We start from the raw sequence: 20,497 nt of genomic DNA on the forward strand, positions 1-20,497 counted from the left end.
AATGGTGTGTGGTATCTTTTATCATCTTTAGTATGAGATTTTTTTTAATCACATTTTTTTATTGATAAGGCTTCAACTTAAAATCTTATTTAAAAAAATCAAGTTTAATATCACTTAAACCAATTGATAAAAAACAAAGAGAGATGCCACTAATTTTTTTTTTCGAAAAAACCTTCTAAAGATAGTTTTTAAAAATAAAATTTTGGTTTACAAATAAAAAGTGTGTTAGTATCTTACAATATCCACCTAAAACGGTTATCTTTAATTATATATGAAAATTTAGATTATTTTAAAAATAATTATTTTATCCCTCAAAAGAAAAAAATAAAATATTCTTGAACATTTTATTTATTTATTATTTTATTGATGATCTATATATATTTTTAAAATAAAAAAATGTTTCTAGAAATATTGTTTTTAGCTCAACAAGGGATGTTTGTTGCTTTTCTACATATCTCTTAATGCAATGGAGGACTTAGAGTTAAGTAGGTTTTTTATTCTGTAAAAAACATTTATTATGCATTGAAGAATTTTAATTATTATTATTATTTGATGCTATGAAAAAAAAATTATTGTTTTTTATGTAGGAGTTATTTTCCTTAAAAAAAGTAAGAATTATCTAGATGTCATGTGCCATGATACTCCTCAAAACATAAGGGCTTTCATAATAACTAATTAGAAAATGCATTTAAAATAGTAGTCACTAAACTTTTGTTTTTAATTTATTTTGAAAAGATAGAGATTACCAATATGTGACGTCTAAGGTGTTTCACAAAACATAGACTTTCTTTCATGATAACTAAAAAGGAATTTATAATATCCAAAATGATATTCAATAAACCTTTTAAAATTTTAATTATCATCAAGAGGTCACATCTTAGGTTTAGTCTAACAAGGGATATTCATGAGCTAGATTGGATGAGTTTGAATAAACCCATAACTAAATCTAAATAATTTTAAACAGGTTGAGTTGCTTTTTCAACTTTTATTACAATACACAATCCAAATCAACCTGTTTACCCGTCAACGGATTAAAACATTTAAATTTGTTTATTATTGTGCAACATGAGAGTAAATTAAAAATCCACCCAAAGTAAAATTATTTTATGGTTACTCTAAGGTAGAGTATTATTATTCTGATGTGATCTTGGACTTTATTTATATGTCAGAAAATAACCTATTTCACTAGATAACCTATATTTATAGTATGTAAAATTTTATTGAATTAACAACAATTACAAATCCTAAGTGAAATTAGTTTTTAAGTTAGTGAATTAGAGAGATACTCCTGATCTTAAATATATGACAAAACAAATGTTAGTATTAAATATTCAATTTTATCCTATGAAAAAAGACATACTAAGTTGTCAACACACACTAAATTTGTTAAAAAAAAATGTAAATTCAATTCTCGTATAATATACTTTTATGAAAAAATAAAAAATATTAAATGTGATTAAACTTCAAACTATATAATTAGGAACGTTGTTGTTAATAAAAAAACTTAAACATTCAACTTCCTTTTCCTACATGTATGTATATACAACATATAAGGTGAAGATACGGCATACACACAAATGCGCATGCGCATGTGTCAGTTTTGCTATTCGTTGCCCTTAGTTGAAAAATCATTTTTAATTCCTTAATCGTTGATCATGAAGTAACGGTTAGCAAAATTATACATATAGTTAAAAAATAATTATTAAAGTTATTTAAAGTCTGTTAATTATTAGTTAGAAGGGGTGGTTGAGTTGGAGAGAAGGTTATCTAGAATAAAGTTTAATAGACAAATTTTACAAGTTTTTGCAACCTATGACATCTAATTACCAACTTAAGAAGTGGCTTATCCATATATTTTAATATTGTTTAAAGCATACTTAGTTTTTTTTAGTATTTAATTGGAGTTGTAATTATGCACTAAATGAGTAAATGTAAACATCTCTCATAATAAATCATCTTGTGTTACGAAGCACTACTCTAATCTAATAAAAAAATGTTAGAACTAAAATGCTTAACACATATAAGTTAATTTTTAATTTTTTTTAATAATTGAAAATTTTATTTGACTATTTCATAAATAAGTTTTTTTTAATGATTTCTAATGGTATTTAAGACATTATTTGAAATAATATTTTTTAAATTACTAACTGTTAACTTTTAATTTTTTTTTATATTTATTTTCCTTCTTGAACATTTATTAATTTCATTTTTAATCTTTTTTAATTAAGGTATTTTTTTTTTATTTTTATCCTTTTTATAATTATATATTTTTCAGTTACTTCAATATATAATTTCTTCAAATACTTATGATTCAACTAATTAATTTTCTAACTTTTATATTATAGTTAGTTTTTCAATTTTTAACAAATATTTCAGTTAATTTTGTAAAACATAACCGAGTGTTTATGATAATAATTCATATAATAGTTTCTTAATAATGTTTCTCTATAATAAGTTGAAGGATAACAATATATGTATTACATATAATATATTATTTTATTAAATTATCCTTTAATCTCCATAAATTTCAGGAATACATAGAAAAGTTACAAGATTAATCTTACAGGATCCCATCTCAAATATCAAAAGAAGAAACTATTATTATGTTCCACAAGTTTACCTCCTTCCTATAAGTATTGTATTCCACAAAAAAGCATTCACGAGACCTCAGATTAATCTTACAGGATCCGACCTCAAATATCTCCCAAGAACACCGATTATCAACTATCTCGATCTTGTCTATAAATGTAAAAAATAATATACTGCTCCATAGCATATAAAGCGACAAAAGTACAAGGTTATATTTGAAAAGGCATTAGGCCTAACAATAAAACTATATGTTACACCAACATTCAGTATTTGACGGCCGAGATTATGATGCTTGTCGTTGCAATTAAGACGCAGGTACTTCATAGTTAAGAAGATGCTTATTTCAATGTTTACTTTGGAAGGTAAAACTCCGCTTTCACTGCCCTTCAACTGCAAAGCAAGAAGAATCGTTAACAACATAGCAATTTAACAACACTGCAACATAGAGAGTACTAACGTAATTTTGGTGATTTAAACCATTTCTCAATAGCTTGATACCATAACTTCAAAATGAGTTTCTTGATATATAAAGGTTTGCAAAAACACATAAATTATGGTAATTTGTGTATATCTTCAACGTCCCAATATGAATTAAGGATCAGTTATTACTATTTAATGTTTCTGTATTTATTTAATTAATGGGATATTAAATGTTTTTCTATACAAAATTAATGGGCTCATTCACAAACCTAGTAACAGTTGTAATCAAGTGTGAATGGGTTTGTCTCCTCTAAAGTGAGAGAATTACACTTTAAAACATAAAGTATAATTATATAATCATGGATTAAAAAGTTAAGTGTTAAGACTTTAACAAAGTTAGGGTAAAAATTAAGAAATAATAAGGAGTCATTTAGTTGTTCGTGAAAACTTTTCTTATTTTTACTTTTAACTTTTCTGTATTTACTGCTTCTTATGCAAATTTTTAAAACAACAAAATGAAGATAAGATCTTTTTTTTTTTTTGTAATTAAAAATGAAAATAGAAAAATATTTTCTCCAATTAAACAACCCGTAAAACACTTTGCATGTTTGTACCCAAAAAAGAAAAGTGCATGTCATGGCTCTGAATCTCATCATCATGAGAGGTAGCAATAGACCAGAGAAGTTAGAGATAATTTTTGGTGATAGCCTCTTCCAGCTCTTGAAACTCCCATGCATCATCTGCTGAATATTGCCCTGAAGAGAAGAGAAGAGAAGAGGACCATATAAACATTTACACTCAATGATTCTTGAATGTTACCTCAGCGGCCAAAACTACTTACCAATTGAATCTCTTCGGAGAGCAGTTAAATGGGCACAGCTGCAAAATTACAGTATAAAATCAACAATAGCCACACAACTTTGATGTTATTGTAGGAGGATATTATAGTATTTTCTCATCTTCATGACCATTCATTGTTTCCCCCAACATAATACTGCAGACTAAACTTAAAAATCGATACTTCACTAAAAATATTTAATATTACACCTGGTGAACCCAAATTCCCTATGTCAGATAGAGTGCATATATGCATGCTAGTACATAAGCACAAGCAAGCCCTTCCAATATTACTCAATCCTTATTCCTTAGCATATACTTTTGTCTCTGCTGATAGCAACTTAGGAATAAAACCCAACTCTAGCAGAAAAGCACTAAATCATCATAGCTAAAAAGCAGATTAAATCAACAGATAAATGAGGGAATGGAATTATAACACGAGACTGACAATATTTTTGCATGTCATGTTGCTCTCTTTATGACAATATGTCATGTTGCTTTCGTTGTTAGAAAGTAAAAAATAATAAACTAATACCTGCCAAGAGCCTTCCCAAAATCAGCGCAGAGTGACCGAATATATGTCCCTTTGGAACATGTCACTCTAAAAATCAAATTTTGTCTGCAAAAATAATAACACAAAGATATCAGGGTCAAAAGAACAAATCAACCCTAACTCTAAAAGCAGATAATTCCCAACGATACATTTTTATAAGAAGAAAGCTCTCTCTAGGTAAAAAACTTTTATTATGATCCTAACAAATAATCTGTTATCGGGTATTAAAAACATGTTTCTAACCTGTGTGCTTTACGTTTGAAGTTCAATCAGTAGTAATCATTCCATTACCAGGTATTAAATACATTTTTCTACAATTTAGTCCCGAGTAAACCCTGCCACTTTGGCAGACAGATTCTTGGTACTGCCCTCATGGCCAATTAAGTTATTTTTTTTATTCATTGGCCAATGAAGTTGTTGAGGGCATAAGAAAGGGATGCGGTTGAGGATTTATACTCAAACTGGATTTTGTTTTTTTTTTAGAGGAACAATAGTTATATCATTTCATTCATAGTTTGGGAAACGATACAAGAAGGGATATAATAAAAAACATGAGAGCTAGCATAAGATCTTGAAGCCCTTGCTAGGTTGTGAGCTACAAGATTAGCTTGCCTCTTAACAAAACTCACCCTAGAGTTTAAGATAGTAGATAAATTTGCTCTACATTTTTGTAATAGCAAAGAATGATCATAGCAATGACAGTTCAGGTTTCTTGATTAAATTGTTAATAGCAAAGAATTGGGCGATCAATGAAGTGCATTGATTTTGCTGTCTAGTATTCATGATTTCAACTGTTATAAACCATCAACCTAAATCTTGATTCAAGGGCAGCAAGGAGTTTAGCATGGAGGCAACCAAACAGTTACCTGTCATCCAAGCTACGCTCTATGTCAAACTGGAAAATTGATATTCGTCTGGGTGAAAGTTCAATGCTTTCTCCTCTCCTTGCTTTCTCATACATCTTTTCGCCTCCAACCTATAGTGACAACATGTAAGGAACTGGACCAGTTGGCTCAGTAGTTAACATAAAATAAAACACGAGTTTTGAAAGGAGATACAACAACAGCAACAAGAAGAAAATTATTTTTTCACAATTGGTGGAGCCAGTTACATGAATTAAACGAAACTATTCTGTTTTCTCACAAGTCAAGTCTTTAGAAATGCGAAAAATTACCAGTGCTTAACTTCTTCAGATGTGAAGCATGATGCTGATAATATTGATGCATAAACAGCTAAAGTAAGTTGAAAACTAATTACAAATAATACCTAAAGTTGCAATTTTTAACACCTTAAATATTTAAATTAATGTAGTCTCAATTCACACCAAGTTACACGTCAGTTACAAATTTAATACCCTAAAGTTATTTAGATAACATACTAGCCAAAACATACTTCTGCCCTTTGCCCAAAACCTCAATTTAAAAGAAATTATGAAAATCAAATGATTCAGAAATGGCAAAAGTTCTTACTTTAATAGCTGAGAACATAGGAGGAACTTGCCAAATCTCCCCAGAAAAGGACAAAGCATTTCTCTTTATATCTTCATCTTTGATGTGCTCCCATGGCTCACGTTGAATGACCTACAAATTAAGTTGGCCTATGAGTGAAAATATTGCACATAGTTATTGTGATGTGTGCTTTATTAGTGCTACCAAAGCAATCTTGACAAATTTTTCTAAAGATCAGTTGTCACTGTCCCCAGTCTTGCAATTAAATTAAACTTTAGACGAGTGTGTATCCAAAAAAAGGATGGTATACCGAATAATCGGTGGTTCAGTCACAGGAATGATTCCAAGACAGCATTGCATACTCCCATAATCAGTGTAAACTTTAATTCTTTGGTCTTACAAAGAGAAAAAGTGACTTATTTTAGAATGTATAGATTAACAGTTCAGTCACAAGAATTGTTCTGAGGACAGTGTATCACTTCTGAAAAAAATATATCACTAACTATTAGATTGTTCAAATAAAAAAAAATTTCATTGGGATCACAGTGGAATTGTTCTTTAGTCCTTAAAAAAACTTGTGATTTATACATGTATGTATATGACAGCAGATAAAGATTCATTAACGCGCTATAATCCAGCCTTGAACTTTAACTGGTGAATTATGTTACTCCACTTATGAATATCAAGTATTAGATTTGGATGCACCTGATTCACCTTTTTGCTGAAAATGTTAAGAACTGATTATACATGAACTTATGTAGTTCTAGTTGATGGACAAAAGTACATTTTCTTTTCAGGCTCATAAACTTACACATGAGAAAAATAAATTAACTCACTGGTGAATCAGCATCCCATGTTGAAGTAGCCTCCCCCAAGCGGAAAACCCCACTATAACCCTTAATCATCCCTTGATATCTGAAACAGAAAAGTTGCTCAGATCTAACATTTCGAACAAAACAAAACCACACGATAGTGAAACAGGCATCACTAGTTGGTACTCAAACAGAAACAAATTTTGAATTTGAATCACCTGTCTACCAGTTTCGTTGCTTTACCAACACAAACAATCAATAAACCCGTAGCCATTGGGTCAAGAGTCCCAGCATGACCTACCTGTAAATTAACGATATAAGCCTACAAGGAGAAGCAAACATACATAAAGACGTGTGGTGGAAAAGAACCTTTTTCACTTTGACAAGGCGACGCAGCTTTCCACAAACCGTGAATGAAGTCCAACCTGCCAAAAATTTACAAGCCAGTTATATATATATATATTTCCATTAACACACCAAAATGACAACTTGAAGCTTAGACACCACCAAATAAACAAAGATTTTAATCAAACTAATATCCTATGAAATCAATAACAAGGACACCACCAAAACAATGAAGCTTAGACAACGTAAACCATTAGCACTACTACTGCAGTATGTTTTTATTCTAAGAGGAAGTCACTTAATCATTAGCAACAATGATAGTCCACTCCACCACGAGAAAATATTACATGATCCAAGACCACCATGTGTCCATGGTCCTGACCAGTATTTATGAAACACATAATTGAGATTTTCTTATTGTGAAAAAGAGTTAAGAAAGCTAGATTTCATGTTACATAGAGATTGGTCAAGACCATATTAGTTCCGGACCATGTAATTATATCTCTCCCAGCCCAAACTTGCATTTTGCAACAATCATTCTGCACAATTAAGTAAGTAGAGTGACCTTTTGGTTTGTTGACCAAGAGCACAGTGCCATGAGGAGTATCCCAGACGGGAGGAAGACCAGTCCTCCTTGAGGAAAGAAAAGGCTCTCCAACTTGAACATCCTTGTTAAGACTAGGACTAGGATCCTTCTTCAAACCCTTGAAGAAGTCCTCAACCTTCTTCTCCTTAAGTTGTCTGCTTCCACTTCCACTCTCCTCGCCCTTCTCCTCCACATTCCCCTCCTCAAAAAACACCAACTTTTCCTCACCACCGCCACCACCAACAACTTTCTTCCTACCCTTTCCCTTCCCATTAGCATTAGCATTTGACTGTCCCGGTTGGAGAAACGCCTTGTCGAGGCATTGATCAGGAAAGTACTTCTTCTCCAGCTGGTAAACCATCTTGTAATGCTTGTCCTTCTCCCAGGGATAAGTAAAGGCGTCATAGAAGTAAAGCTCTTCCTCCCTCTTGTGCAGAGTGGGAAAGTCCACCACCTCGGGCTTCAACTCCACGAAGGTCTCGTCGGGGCGTCGGGATTCATCTTCGTCGGAGCCGTACATCCTCTTTCTGCGTTTGTTGTAGTACTTCCTCTGGGCCTTGTTGAGTTCGGGTTCAGGGGAGTCAATAGGTCGAGCAGGTGGTGGGCGGGGAGAGTCGGGGTAAGAAGGACGGTTGATGATGAGTTCGTATTGGAGAGGGTATGGGGTGGGAGTGGTGGAGAGGAGTCTTGGACGCGGAGGGAAGGGGAAAGAAGAAGAAAGGCGTTGTCGACAGAAGAAGAATCCGAAGCTTGCAGTTGCAGAGGGCATTGCTACCAGAAAGGATAGAGAGCTTGCTTTCAGCATTCTCAATCACAAATCCCACTCTTATTTACTATTTTTATTTATATGTTACAAGAAACAAAATATTCACAAGTTATGCGAGTTTTTTTATAAGTAAATATTTATATTTTTATATTAACAAATTATAACTCATCACTTTTAAAATAATTTGCTTACTTTAAAAATCAATCTTATGACTATACAGCGCAAAAACAAAAAAGAAACCAAGATGTTAAATTTTATAGGGTACTACTAATTAAAGTCAGAGAATTGATAGCAATTGTGTGTAATGAAAAATAAATAAAGGGAAAGGGTAGTAGCGGCATATTATTGCAAGGAAAAATCCAACGTCAAAATGGAAGACGACCCGTGGGAGCTCTGCAACGACGACGGCTTCGTCTTCAAGCGCAAGCGCCGCCGCATCCACTCCCCCTCGCCGCCCTCCGTTCCCGACCAAGAGCCGGCGGATACGCTCCTGAGAGAGCGGAAGAAACAAACCCTATTGAAGCTCAAATCTAAGTACGAGAAAGAGATTCTTCTTTGGGAAACCTTGTTGAACACCTTGCGCTCAATGCAACAACGCACCACTCAACAACATCCCCAACCAAACCTATCCCTATCTCTTCCTTCTACTTCCTCGTCCTCCGATTCCGCCGGTAGCTCCCTCCTCCACGACCTCCTATTGCAGGTAAAAACCCTCAATTTACTAAATCCTTGACCTAATTTTGCTAGATTCACAAAGTTCTAGGTTCCACTTGTAATTATAGGGTTCATAATCGAATTGCATATGTAGTGAATAGCGATAATGAGCTTAGTGATGTGTCAAATTGAGGGTGAAATTTATGCGATATTTTGTGCCAACAGGTGGAGGCGCAGGAAGCAATAATTCGTGATGTGTCAAATTTATGCGACATAGCAGAAACAGTGTGCGTTAAGAGAGAAGAACAGCTTAAACAAACCTTGTTTGATCTTCCAATCTGGGCTTCGCCGCTCGAACTTATGCAAGGGTTATATGATGGTGTTGATGATTGAAGCTGCTACTGCATTACATACACTCTTGGTTATGAATGTGAAGAAGCAGAAAAGAAAAGAAAAAGGATGGTCTTCACACTAGCAATTTTATTATTTGTAAGTGTAACTCTGTAGTAGTGGCACGGTGATGTCTTGTAGATTAGGCATTTGGGCAGAGTGGTAAATATCTTTAGATTGAATTGTTATCGACTATATCGAATGAATGATGAGCATAAATGATGAATTTAAAAGGTGGGGGAGGCTAAGATGGAATCCTGTGGTTTTGTATAAAGTTCATTAATTTCTAGAATCTAATGCCATTATGTGATTGATTTCTTGCTGTTGCTTCTCTTTTTGAGTATGATAAGACACTATTTTTGTTTATCCTTACTACTGGTTGACCTTCAATACATGATGATATCATGAATTTATTGTATGATGATGTCCTTGAAAATAGAATTTTTGTAATTCTCTCTGTTTTCATTCCACCAGTGATTTGAGTGTTAAAATTAATGTATGGTTTTGGAGTAATGAAACATTAGGCACAAACAAAACAGAGATGAGTGATTCGGAGTAATTTAAGAAATGTAGGTTATATTAAAGTAGTGAAATGTACACCGGATTTTCAATAAGGATAATTAAAGAAAACGGTACATTAAGTGTTGCTTGAAAATCTGTTTTAGTTTGAACGCAAGTTCAATACACCCTTTCACATTGCTTCTACTTGGCTGCATTACAATGTGTAAAAAGTTGCAAACGGTTTTACAAGACATGACAAGTAACGAGGTATATTGCTGTAATTAGGACAAACTACAAATAGGTATAATTGGTCAAGCTTGACCTCTTGGTTGTCGCACTCATTTTATTCTACATGAACCAAGCTGGTTGCAATTTTCAATCCTTTTGTAGTTTTATCCTTAATCGGGCAAACTATAGTCCGTGTCTATAGCCTATCTAATGAGACATGATTAAATTAGTCTCCATTTGTTTCAATTCTCGCGTTTTTTTTAAAATGAAAAACATGTTTCCATGTACATTGAATTATTTAGACATCTTTTTATAGGCAATTCAATGTTTTAGACATGAAAAACAAAGTCAATTCTAACTAACTTTTAAAACAAACAGACCTTCTCATTGCATCTAAAGTTGGTTCAACTAATAAAACGTGGGTTGAACATACATCTCCGTACATTAAAATGCAGCTTTTATTTAACAAATTCAATCCATAATTTTGTTTTTCGCAAAAAACAAATGGCAGATTGAATTTTCCTTTTGATAGGTAAAAACAATTCTTATTCCGCGTAACCAACTTGCGCACAAGATTTACGAAATTGACCAGACAAGTGATACGAAGGTAACATGTACGTCTCATATACGGTATTAGAAACACCCCAAAAGCAATATACCACAAACCAAACTCTCAGATCCACCCTCATCAAAAGCAACTTCAAAGTTTGATCCTCTCTCAACGAAACGGAACAAACTTACATTGCGCTTTGAGTATGCCAACTCCCACCAGCTTTAAACCCGCGTTCTTGAGTAAATGGAAATTTTTATTTTGTTGAGAACTATTTTTCAAACCCTCAATATAGATTACTTTATTTGCAAGGTTTTCAAGTCAATTTCATTTAGACGAGAAGGAAGAGGTTCAATAGGTAGTATCACAAATCCTTCTTTTTGACATTCGTCCTCGAGAAGCTTCACTTGAGAAGTCCCCTCAGGACAAAATGCAACAACAGCTCCTCCGCTACCGGTAAATTTTGACGCAGCTCCAACCTTTCTGGCAACCTCTACCATTTTTAGGTTCAAATCACCGAGGGCATCATCTCCAAACATTAACCTGTACAATATCCCAACATTAACAACCAATTTTAATGCAAACTCCACATTTCCATTTCATCAGTTAGGGTAAACAAAATTAATGAATTTTTAGAGATACATTAATTGAAGAGTGTATTAGGCACCATTAGTTACTTTGCTCGGATGTTAGTTGATGGACCCATAATTCCTTTCCATCGGCTATTGGGTGAGCAGACCCCTAGTCTTGAGATTTGCTGAGGGTAGTGAGACACCCACCTTCAGATGGTTATGGAATGTGATTTGATGGGTGGAGTTGATCAGATGGTTGGGAATTAAACTTCTCCAAGTTAAAATGAACTTATGTACCTCAGTTCTTGGAGAAGTTAGAAAAGAGTGTTTATATTTTATCTTCTTATAAATGCTTACGTTTATACAAACAAAGTTTAGAGCATATTCTATGTGCTGGTCGTAGTTTAGTGTTCGCAGTTGTCAGAAGAATATGAGAAAGTAATGTGGCTATTGAAGCCATGATAAAAGTTTAAAAACCAAATATTAGCAAACTGTTGTACCTGCTATTTTATGTCAAAAAACCAAATGTATATTATATAAAATGAGATAGAAAAACTTGAATCACCTTCGCAGGTCAAAATTTCGATTCATGAGAGCTGCAAATTTGGAGTAGTCCTTTTCTTCTAATGCAGTCTTTCCTTCTTGGGCGATATTAGCAATTTCAAGCATGGAAGACACAATGAACTCATCACCATCAAGCCACCTCTGCCGTACTTTACTATGAACCTACATGTTGCTGTCAGTTAAAATTTATACTTATAGAAAAGATTTAAAAGAAAGATGAAGGCATTGCATGTGACTAACTAACCTTGCCAGAATCACTAGGATTTTCCGCATAGATGAGATACAGAGGAGGGAGGAGACTCAAATCCACTGGTACATAAACTCCATGGCCCAGCTCATTCATGTTTTCCTTGCTAAAGTCCTATCAAATGAAAGCAGAGCAAGTGAGTCAGCAACATTATTTAGTGCCATTCATTTAGTACTACATTAAGAAATGAACAGTTTCAATGGAAATAAAACAAAAAGAATTGAATTAAAATACCCTGACTCTGTAAAAGGTTTTTTTTTTTTTTTTTTTTACATTGTCATCCTATATACGTATAATAATTACTTAAAAGTTAAAAGTAATTCGACATTATGCAGTCATAATAGTGGTCACACCACCGTGAATTTGATTTGAAGGATAAAAATAAAACAACTAATACAGCGACCTCTGCGGCAACAATAGTGGTCCCAGTGAGTCCAAAAACAAGTACGTTGCAACCAATAGTGGTCCCAGTGAGTCCAAAAACAAGGACGTTGCAACCAAAATCGGGAATGGTGAACAGTTATTAAAATCGTTAATTGGTGCATGAAAATGAATTTTTGAAACAAATGTAAAATATTTGATGGACACCCATTAATCTATTATCAGCATCTATGAAGAGAGATAAAATTAAGAAAAAATATAAAAATGATAAAATTTGTGATAAGATAAGAAGAGAAAGATAAAAAAGAAGAAGAAACATTGATGGGTATATTTAAAATGGAAATGAATTAATGTAGCTACCATGTAAACAAGGCCACCGTAAACTTGTGCGACCCGATCCTGAAGACCGGCCACAATCCCGAGTTCTTTCTCGGCAGCGAGGATGAGGTTAGGCCTGACCTCCACCTTGACCAGATGCCTGACGTTGTAGAAATCCAACAAACAGTTCAACGCAGCACACACGATCCCGCTAGAACCCGAAAGACCAGCCTGGCGAGGGATATTGGTGTCGTAGGAGAGAGTGAAATTGTCGTCGCCAAGATCGATGGCGTTCTCTCTGCAATACGCGTAGAAGACATTGCAAATAGCCATAAGCAATCGCACGCCTCCATAGTAACCTTGGGAGCTCAACCTGTTGACCTGCATGCATCGAATGGAATGGAATTCTAAGTTAATTGATCAAATTCTTATTTTATCATTAATAAAGGAATAATTCGAACTAATACCAATTGAGGGAGCGATGAGAAATGAAGGAGATCGTGGAGGGGGTGGGGTTGGAGGATTAACTGGTCGGAGGGACGCAGCGTGACGGTGGCGAAGAAGTTGGCGACGCTTAACGCTATCGTTTTGCCGTAGTAGACATCGCTCGGGTTCCCAAGCAATCCCACCCTCGCATAGGCCTTGTGAGATATCACGTATTCACTATCAATGCCCATTGCTTTCTCCTCTCTTCTCTATCTTCCCCCATCACATATATATATATATATATCTTCTATCATAACTGATGCAAAATTATATTCAATTAACCTATACTCTTTGAGTCCCACATCAGGGTAGATATTAGAAACCGATTTTGTTGTTAATTTCTTTTTCCAATCAATCATAATTTGTTATATTTATTAATTTTTAAAATAATCATTTATTAGTGTAAAATTATGTATAATCATTTAGTAGCCTTATAAAATCATGTATATTGACATGATACACTTTATTTTATACTAGAACTTACTTCAACCAAACTTTTATGAGGATTTTTATATCTTGTTGTATTTTTTTTTTTATTTCAACAAACAATCCCTAAATAATTCAAATTTAATATATCCAAAAAAGTTTTCTATTGGCGTGTGTCCAGAGAACAGAATAGATGGCATTCAAACAACCTTATCCTCAAACATAGTTGCCATGTTTCGTCTTTTGGTATCGTATCCTAGTCACAGATGACGTGGAAGGAGGTAACGACACCTGTAGTGTCCCTACTTCAGTTTTCCATGTGTTGTGCATGAAAGTGATGTAAACTCCTGCTCATGTATCATTACTCTAAAGTTAAAATTATAAACATTCGTCCAATTATATAAACATCCAAGTCATCGTCTTCATTTCACTTGCTATTACGAACTCGTGAAAGATATTATCCTTTAATCTGCATTTATGAATTATGAATTTATGATACAATCATATAGAAATATTCATATATCAATAGCAACAGTGTTAAATTATTCGATAAAAAATAGCTGCATCAGGATGCGAAGTTCTCATATTCTTTTTCAGTGGCAAGTTCACAATCAATAGCTGCATCAAATTGTGCTGATGTCTGGGGATAGAGTGGATCCACAAGTTTTATAAAACCATTTCTTCTTCATATTTTCGTTTGAATGGTCTATTTTCTTTTTTCTTTGTTATCAAGAGGGCCTAAGGCCCAAAATGTTACAAGCCAATCCTACAAACAGGCCGACTAGATGCTTTAAAGCATTATCAAATACACGTCTTTAATTGCTAAGTGCACCTATATTTATATTTTTTATCTCCCACAAATACCCCTATCTAACAATTGCAAACCAAAGAAAATGAAGAACGAAGAATCCATCGAGACCATTGAAGATGAACAATAGCGATCCATGAACACATTGTTGTTTTACAAATTATTCCTAAAATCCAGTGCAATTTTTTTCACTGACTGCTGAAATGGAAGCTTTCGGATCAACAACTTGGTGCTCTTTATGGTACTTTCAATGAAAGTTGTGATACAATACCGGAATATATATGGAGTAGAAATGTAAATTAGACCAAGTTGATGTGGTTAAAAATCAGAGAACGCATAATAGGTAAGGAATTCCAATGAAAGTTCTGATACATTTCTTTTTTTTCAACCTTTTCTTATCTCTCTTTCTTATTCTTTCTCTTTCCCTCGTTTAAAAAAATAATAATTAAATTTATCAGATGAAAAATATAAATTTAATATTGGAACCTGAAAAAAAAACGACAAATTACATAGATATTTTCATTTTCTCCTTTGCAAGTAATCTTGTGCTGACAAGGCCTATTGTTTTGGATCTTAGATTTGATTTTTTTTTTTTTTTTTAATGACTACTCTAACTTCTGGGTTTGTTGTTGAGTGCCTCCTAACATGTGGGGTTTTATTCTCTGCCTCCTAAACAAAGGCAAGTGTTGATTTTTTTTCTATTTTTTTAATGATCTATGTCCGTTATTTTGGGGATAAGGTTGTATGTATGTGTTGGGAAAGTTGCCTTTGGAGTGTGCAAAAGTCGAGCCTTTTTTCTCTTGTCAAACTCACAAGGGGATATAGCTTTCTTCCCTGTTGCCATGTAACAGATTTTCATAATTCATTCCCAGTGAAGGAAGGGTCTTTTTCTTTAGTTGGTTGGTATGCTTCCACGTGTGTAATGCTGAGTGTGTGTATGTGAGTGTTGCTGCTGCTTGCTAGATAGTTGCACATCTTCTCGAGAGAAAAAAAAAAAAAAAGTAAAATGGGATCTGGCAATGAGGTTCACTCAGTTGGGGACTTCAATTTAGATTCCAAGTGGCTTGTAGATCCCAAACAACTATTTATTGGTCCAAAAATTGGGGAGGGTGCTCATGCCAAAGTATATGAAGGAAAGTAAGTCAAACCTGTTTTGGATTTTATTTTTGAAATCAATTTTTGGTTTTTGAATCCTCTTATCCTAAATAATTTTTCATTCGTTTTTTTCCTGTAAGATTTAGTGCAAAGTTTGTTTCGATTTCTTAATCAGCACTATTGTGCTTCTCCTTTCCATGAGTTAGGCTAGGTTGACCAAATTCGTTTTGATTATAATTGATTTTGAAGTGAGGTGATTTGTTTTTAGACTTTTTTTTTCTTTTCTAAAAGCAAGTTAGTTGTTAAACTCAGAATAAATCTATTGATCCAAAATACAAAAGCTACTTAAAGTTGCTTTAATTCCAAATCAGTTATGGACTAAAAATTAATTTCTCAACTATCAAACATGAGAACATTTACCTAAAATCATGTTAGCTGGAAATCTGAAATTTCAATGTAGTTCTGGATGATCCAATATGAATCCAAACACATCCATTTCACAGTTACAGTTTACAAATAAGATTATTTGTTCCGGTAAATACACATTCTGTTTCCATTAGATAAGATTATTTGCTGACTTGTTGAGTTTCTATTGTTGATTTCCTTGCAGATATAAAAATCAAAATGTTGCTGTTAAGATTATCAACAAGGGAGAAACTCTGGAAGAGATTTCTAGGAGAGAGGCTCGGTTTGCAAGAGAGGTTGCTATGTTGTCGAGAGTTCAACACAAAAATCTGGTTAAGGTTGTATACAAGGACAGAAACAATATTATTTTTAAAAATGTCTAGTTAGATATATATTTTAATCAGAATTGGCAAATAGACTGAGGTTAGCCAGTACTTAAATCATTTTGGTATTCATCAATCGGGAAAAATCATGTCTCATTAAAGGTTCTATTTTGGTTTGATGCCAGTTTATTGGGGCTTGCAAAGAACCTGTCATGGTTATAGTAACTGAACTTCTATTGGGTGGGACATTGCGCAAATATCTCTTGAATATGCGTCCAAAGTGCTTGGATATGACTGTGGCTATTGGATTTGCTCTTGATATTGCCCGAGCAATGGAATGTTTACACTCTCATGGGATCATTCACCGTGATCTTAAACCCGGTATGCCTACATAAATTTTGTACTTACTGGTTTTTGTTGAGTCTTAGCTGGTAGCTCTTAATGGAAAAGTTTGTTACTTATAGATTTGTGGAATTTTGCATCCTGCGTGAGTTACTTGTTTCCTCTATACATGCTTGATTAGTTAGACCTTTCAAGCAAATTGGAAAAAGGCACCTTTCCTTTGTTGGTCTCTACACTATCTAATTTGGGTAGAATTTGATTTTGATATATCTAACTTTGAACTGTTGACAATATTTGGGATGTGTATTCAAATGAATCTCAGTTGTAGATTTACATTGGAACGTGTTTTTTATTGGAAAGTGCAAAAATAAAATATTACCCTTGTCTAAATACTTATACTTTGAAAGATGACTTTGTTATTGTTAATAAGCTTTATGACGAGCCATTATACACAACTAGGCTTTGCTCTAGGAGTCTATCTGTTGTAAACTTTTGTAAAATAGTCTATCATTCATTTACACAGTCCAATTTTTTTATCAAACTGGCATTGCTAACCCTTGTGAGGCCATATTTTTGTACTAGACATTCTGAGCCATTTTGTTTTAGTTGAGATGATCACGAATATGTTATATAAGAAATGAAGCTTCTAATCAACATACAATTGATAGTACTATTAAGCAGTATCTATTCCATATATCAAAGACCACGTGTAATTGTGATAACTTTCTTCTTCTTTCCTCTGCAGATAACTTGATCTTGACAGATGATCATAAGGCAGTTAAACTTGCTGATTTTGGTCTAGCCAGAGAAGAGTCCTTAACTGAGATGATGACTGCTGAAACAGGAACATATCGTTGGATGGCTCCAGAAGTACTTCTTAATCACTTTAAACTTTTGAACAGTTATCGATCTTCCAACTTTGTGTTAGGTAATTTATCATCACTTCCCTGTTTGGTGGCAGCTATACAGCACTGTTACTCTAAGACAAGGTGAGAAGAAGCATTACAACCACAAGGTGGATGCCTACAGCTTTGCAATTGTGTTGTGGGAACTCATCCATAATAAGTTACCCTTTGAAGGCATGTCTAATCTACAGGCAGCATATGCAGCTGCTTTTAAGGTAGATTTCATTCTTATAATTACTTGATAGTACTTCTGATTAAGGTCATCACACTTGAACAGTTTATGATCCTTGAGAGTGTCTGAATTAAGGTAGATTTCATTTAAATATGATCAGTGTGCAAATATGCATTTTTTTCAATGATCACACTTCAGAAAAGGACCGTTTTATCATTTTTGTTTCTTGGTCAGAGTAACTCTAATTTAGTTGTTGGAACTTCAGATACTTAATACACCCGAACTGCACTTTTCATTTTTCAAGTTATATCATTCGGCTATTGTACTTTTTAAATTTTTATCTATAAACCACAGTCACCTCTCTTGTTCAAAGTGTTGTCATGTCAAACACTGACACATTCAGACACTTGTTCAATACTTCTTATTAGATATCTGATTCAAAAATTGTTTTTTGTTGACTTAAACACTTAAGCCGCCACCTTTACACAAACTAATATACTTGAAAAAATATAGAAAATTGGTTTAACAAGATAAATATACCATCAATTTAGATATTTTGTTATATGTTACTCATGTTTCATTTAATTAGAATTTCTCTATTTGCGTGTGTATATGGTGCTTCCGTGTTCTATATTTTAGACATTAGTCGTGTCATGTCCGATGTCCTATGTCAGAGTTTGTGCTTCATAGGTTTTTATTTTCATTTATCTCGTATACTCATTATTATTATGATCATAATTTTACCTCATATGATATGACTATGACTAAGGATTCATAACTATTTCAGAATACAAGGCCCAGTGCTGAAGACCTTCCTGAGGATTTAGCTCTGATTGTAACTTCATGTTGGAAAGAGGATCCGAATGATCGACCAAATTTCAGTCAAATCATACAGATGCTCCTTCGATATCTCTCCACCGTTTCACCACCAGAACCGGTTGTTCCTCTGCGGATTACTTCATCTGAGAACGCGGTGTTGCCACCAGAATCTCCTGGTACAAGTGCATTAATGCTTGGAAGAGATGGCTCTAGAGAAACCACAACAGCCAAAGGGTTTTTCTTCTGCTTTAACCAGTGTTACTGAGGCCTCAAAACACATCATTTGGCGTTTGTCCTTATCCCAGATAACAGTTAGGAAAACTAAATAAACCAAATTTACCAATTGTAACAACCAGAATCTTGATAAGAAAATGTTTATTGTCAAATAGTGAGTTTAGTAGCAATTAGTAACTAAGAAAGTGCCTTTGTTCACAGCAAGAGTGGCTGGCAAGCTCTTTTTAACATTTATGGTAACCTTCTTCTGACTTATATCCAGAAAATTTTGGGGTTAAGGTTGCTGAGATGTAATATCATTGTAAAGTAAGGTTCATCCAAAGGCCTTTACCTCTTTCTTGTTTATGTATGTGGCATGCATAATTAAAAGTGAAAAGGATGAAATGTTTACATTTGCTTTCATGAAACCTTGTATTGTTGCCAATTTGTGACGCTTGTTTCTTTTATCCAAAATAGATGCATCTATTTGCAATGAATTTGGTGTCAATATCATAGACTTGTTTTTCATTCCAACGTTATAAAAGAAAGGTCGCTAATAGTTTAAAGTTGAATATAATTAATTTATTTTGAACTGTTCAATATGATTTTTTTTGGTAAATAACTCTTCAATATAATTAAAAATATATTTAAATTAATTTTAACCTATGTTTTACATTAAAGTGTTCTATAATGGGAGAAATTGATTTAGTATTCTGTCATTTTTTTAAATTATTGCTCACATGCATTTTTAATAAAAGTATAAAAGTGTCTGTTATTGCTCACACACATTTTAATAAATTGATTTTATAACTTCTAATAAACTTTAACCATCAAAACAGTGTTTCTTTGTAATATCATGTATAAAACAACTAGTTATTGTTACTACTTCTCCCACTTTATTTTTAGATGTTTATGGTTAATGCATATAAATTAATCAATATTTAATGAAAGTAAAATTTTATTATTTATTATTTTCTCCATTTCATAATAAGTGTTGTCTTAAATTCTTTTACACATGCCAAAAAAATTAATAAATAAATGAAAAAATATAATATTTTTAAAAAAATTATTATTATTATTATTAATTCAGAGCTAAATGATACTAGTAATAATTAAAAAGTTAATATTACATTAAAACTCGAAATAATACATATTTTAAGACTTATTTTTGTATGTCACTTATTATTGGGACAGAAGGAATACTTTGATCTTGATGTTTGCACTATTAATAGTAGAATATTAAAAAAATGATATATTTGAGAGAAAAAAAACTTGAATTAGACTTAAAATTTGAAAACAAAAATTATTTTGAGATAAAAAGGACTAAAATATCTAAAGATATGAGAAGGGATAGTATTATATATCTATTATTTATTTATTTTTATCTTAATTTTATTTTTTCTTCTCATCTTTTTCTTATTATAATATTTATCTATTTCACATTTTCATAAAACAAATGGTCGCACAAGCAATCCGTTAACAAATTAGCATAATTAGCAGTATTTTGGTTTCAAATTAGAATTTGCTTTAAATATATAACGATAATGTATAAAAAAAACTTTATTATTTTATTTAACCACAAATTATTATATGATTAAAAAAATATTGATAATAATATTTTAAAAGCCATATTCACAATGATTTATCATTAGTTAACCTTGTAATTTCATAGGTATGAAAATTAACAACTGTATTGAACTATTGATTGTAAATAATGACATTTTGCCGTTTCTGGACATGGG

The 20,497-nt window shown here is 32.9% G+C and overlaps 4 protein-coding genes across 5 annotated transcripts; 2 read left to right on the forward strand and 2 right to left on the reverse strand.

Annotated features, from left to right (window-relative positions):
* Positions 1–2,580: 2,580 nt before the first annotated feature.
* On the reverse strand, positions 2,581–8,567 carry LOC100793939 (uncharacterized). Of its 2 annotated transcripts, XM_003524516.4 has the most exons (10): positions 7,570–8,510; positions 7,029–7,084; positions 6,878–6,960; positions 6,684–6,762; positions 5,869–5,979; positions 5,266–5,375; positions 4,382–4,465; positions 3,851–3,888; positions 3,624–3,764; positions 2,581–2,979 (listed from the first exon to the last, which is right to left on the reverse strand). In XM_003524516.4, the coding sequence occupies exons 1-9, from the start codon at positions 8,393–8,395 to the stop codon at positions 3,694–3,696; spliced, it is 1,458 nt and encodes a 485-aa protein (XP_003524564.1). In that variant the 5' UTR covers positions 8,396–8,510; the 3' UTR covers positions 2,581–2,979; positions 3,624–3,693. The 2 variants fall into 2 exon arrangements, with proteins under 2 accessions (XP_003524564.1, XP_006579789.1); XM_006579726.4 differs by lacking the exons at positions 2,581–2,979; positions 3,624–3,764; positions 3,851–3,888; positions 4,382–4,465 and having other exon boundaries at positions 5,266–5,398; positions 7,570–8,567.
* A 159-nt stretch (positions 8,568–8,726) lies between these two features.
* On the forward strand, positions 8,727–9,712 carry LOC100794459 (uncharacterized). The gene is made up of 2 exons (XM_003524517.5): positions 8,727–9,059; positions 9,236–9,712. Exons 1-2 carry the CDS (start codon positions 8,727–8,729, stop codon positions 9,401–9,403), a joined length of 501 nt encoding a protein of 166 aa, XP_003524565.1. The 3' UTR covers positions 9,404–9,712.
* Positions 9,713–10,567: 855 nt separating this feature from the next.
* LOC100793412 (glucuronokinase 1-like) lies at positions 10,568–13,458 on the reverse strand. Its single transcript, NM_001255225.2, has 5 exons — positions 13,229–13,458; positions 12,804–13,142; positions 12,060–12,176; positions 11,817–11,977; positions 10,568–11,222 (listed from the first exon to the last, which is right to left on the reverse strand). The coding sequence occupies exons 1-5, from the start codon at positions 13,436–13,438 to the stop codon at positions 10,976–10,978; spliced, it is 1,074 nt and encodes a 357-aa protein (NP_001242154.2). The 5' UTR covers positions 13,439–13,458; the 3' UTR covers positions 10,568–10,975.
* A 1,530-nt stretch (positions 13,459–14,988) lies between these two features.
* On the forward strand, positions 14,989–19,252 carry LOC100792887 (serine/threonine/tyrosine-protein kinase HT1). Its single transcript, XM_003524514.5, has 6 exons — positions 14,989–15,618; positions 16,187–16,319; positions 16,490–16,685; positions 17,392–17,516; positions 17,608–17,766; positions 18,511–19,252. The coding sequence occupies exons 1-6, from the start codon at positions 15,488–15,490 to the stop codon at positions 18,805–18,807; spliced, it is 1,041 nt and encodes a 346-aa protein (XP_003524562.1). The 5' UTR covers positions 14,989–15,487; the 3' UTR covers positions 18,808–19,252.
* Positions 19,253–20,497: the final 1,245 nt, after the last annotated feature.

The sequence above is a fragment of the Glycine max genome, chromosome 5 (genome assembly GCF_000004515.6).
Source record: "Glycine max cultivar Williams 82 chromosome 5, Glycine_max_v4.0, whole genome shotgun sequence".
Lineage (NCBI taxonomy): Eukaryota > Viridiplantae > Streptophyta > Magnoliopsida > Fabales > Fabaceae > Glycine > Glycine max.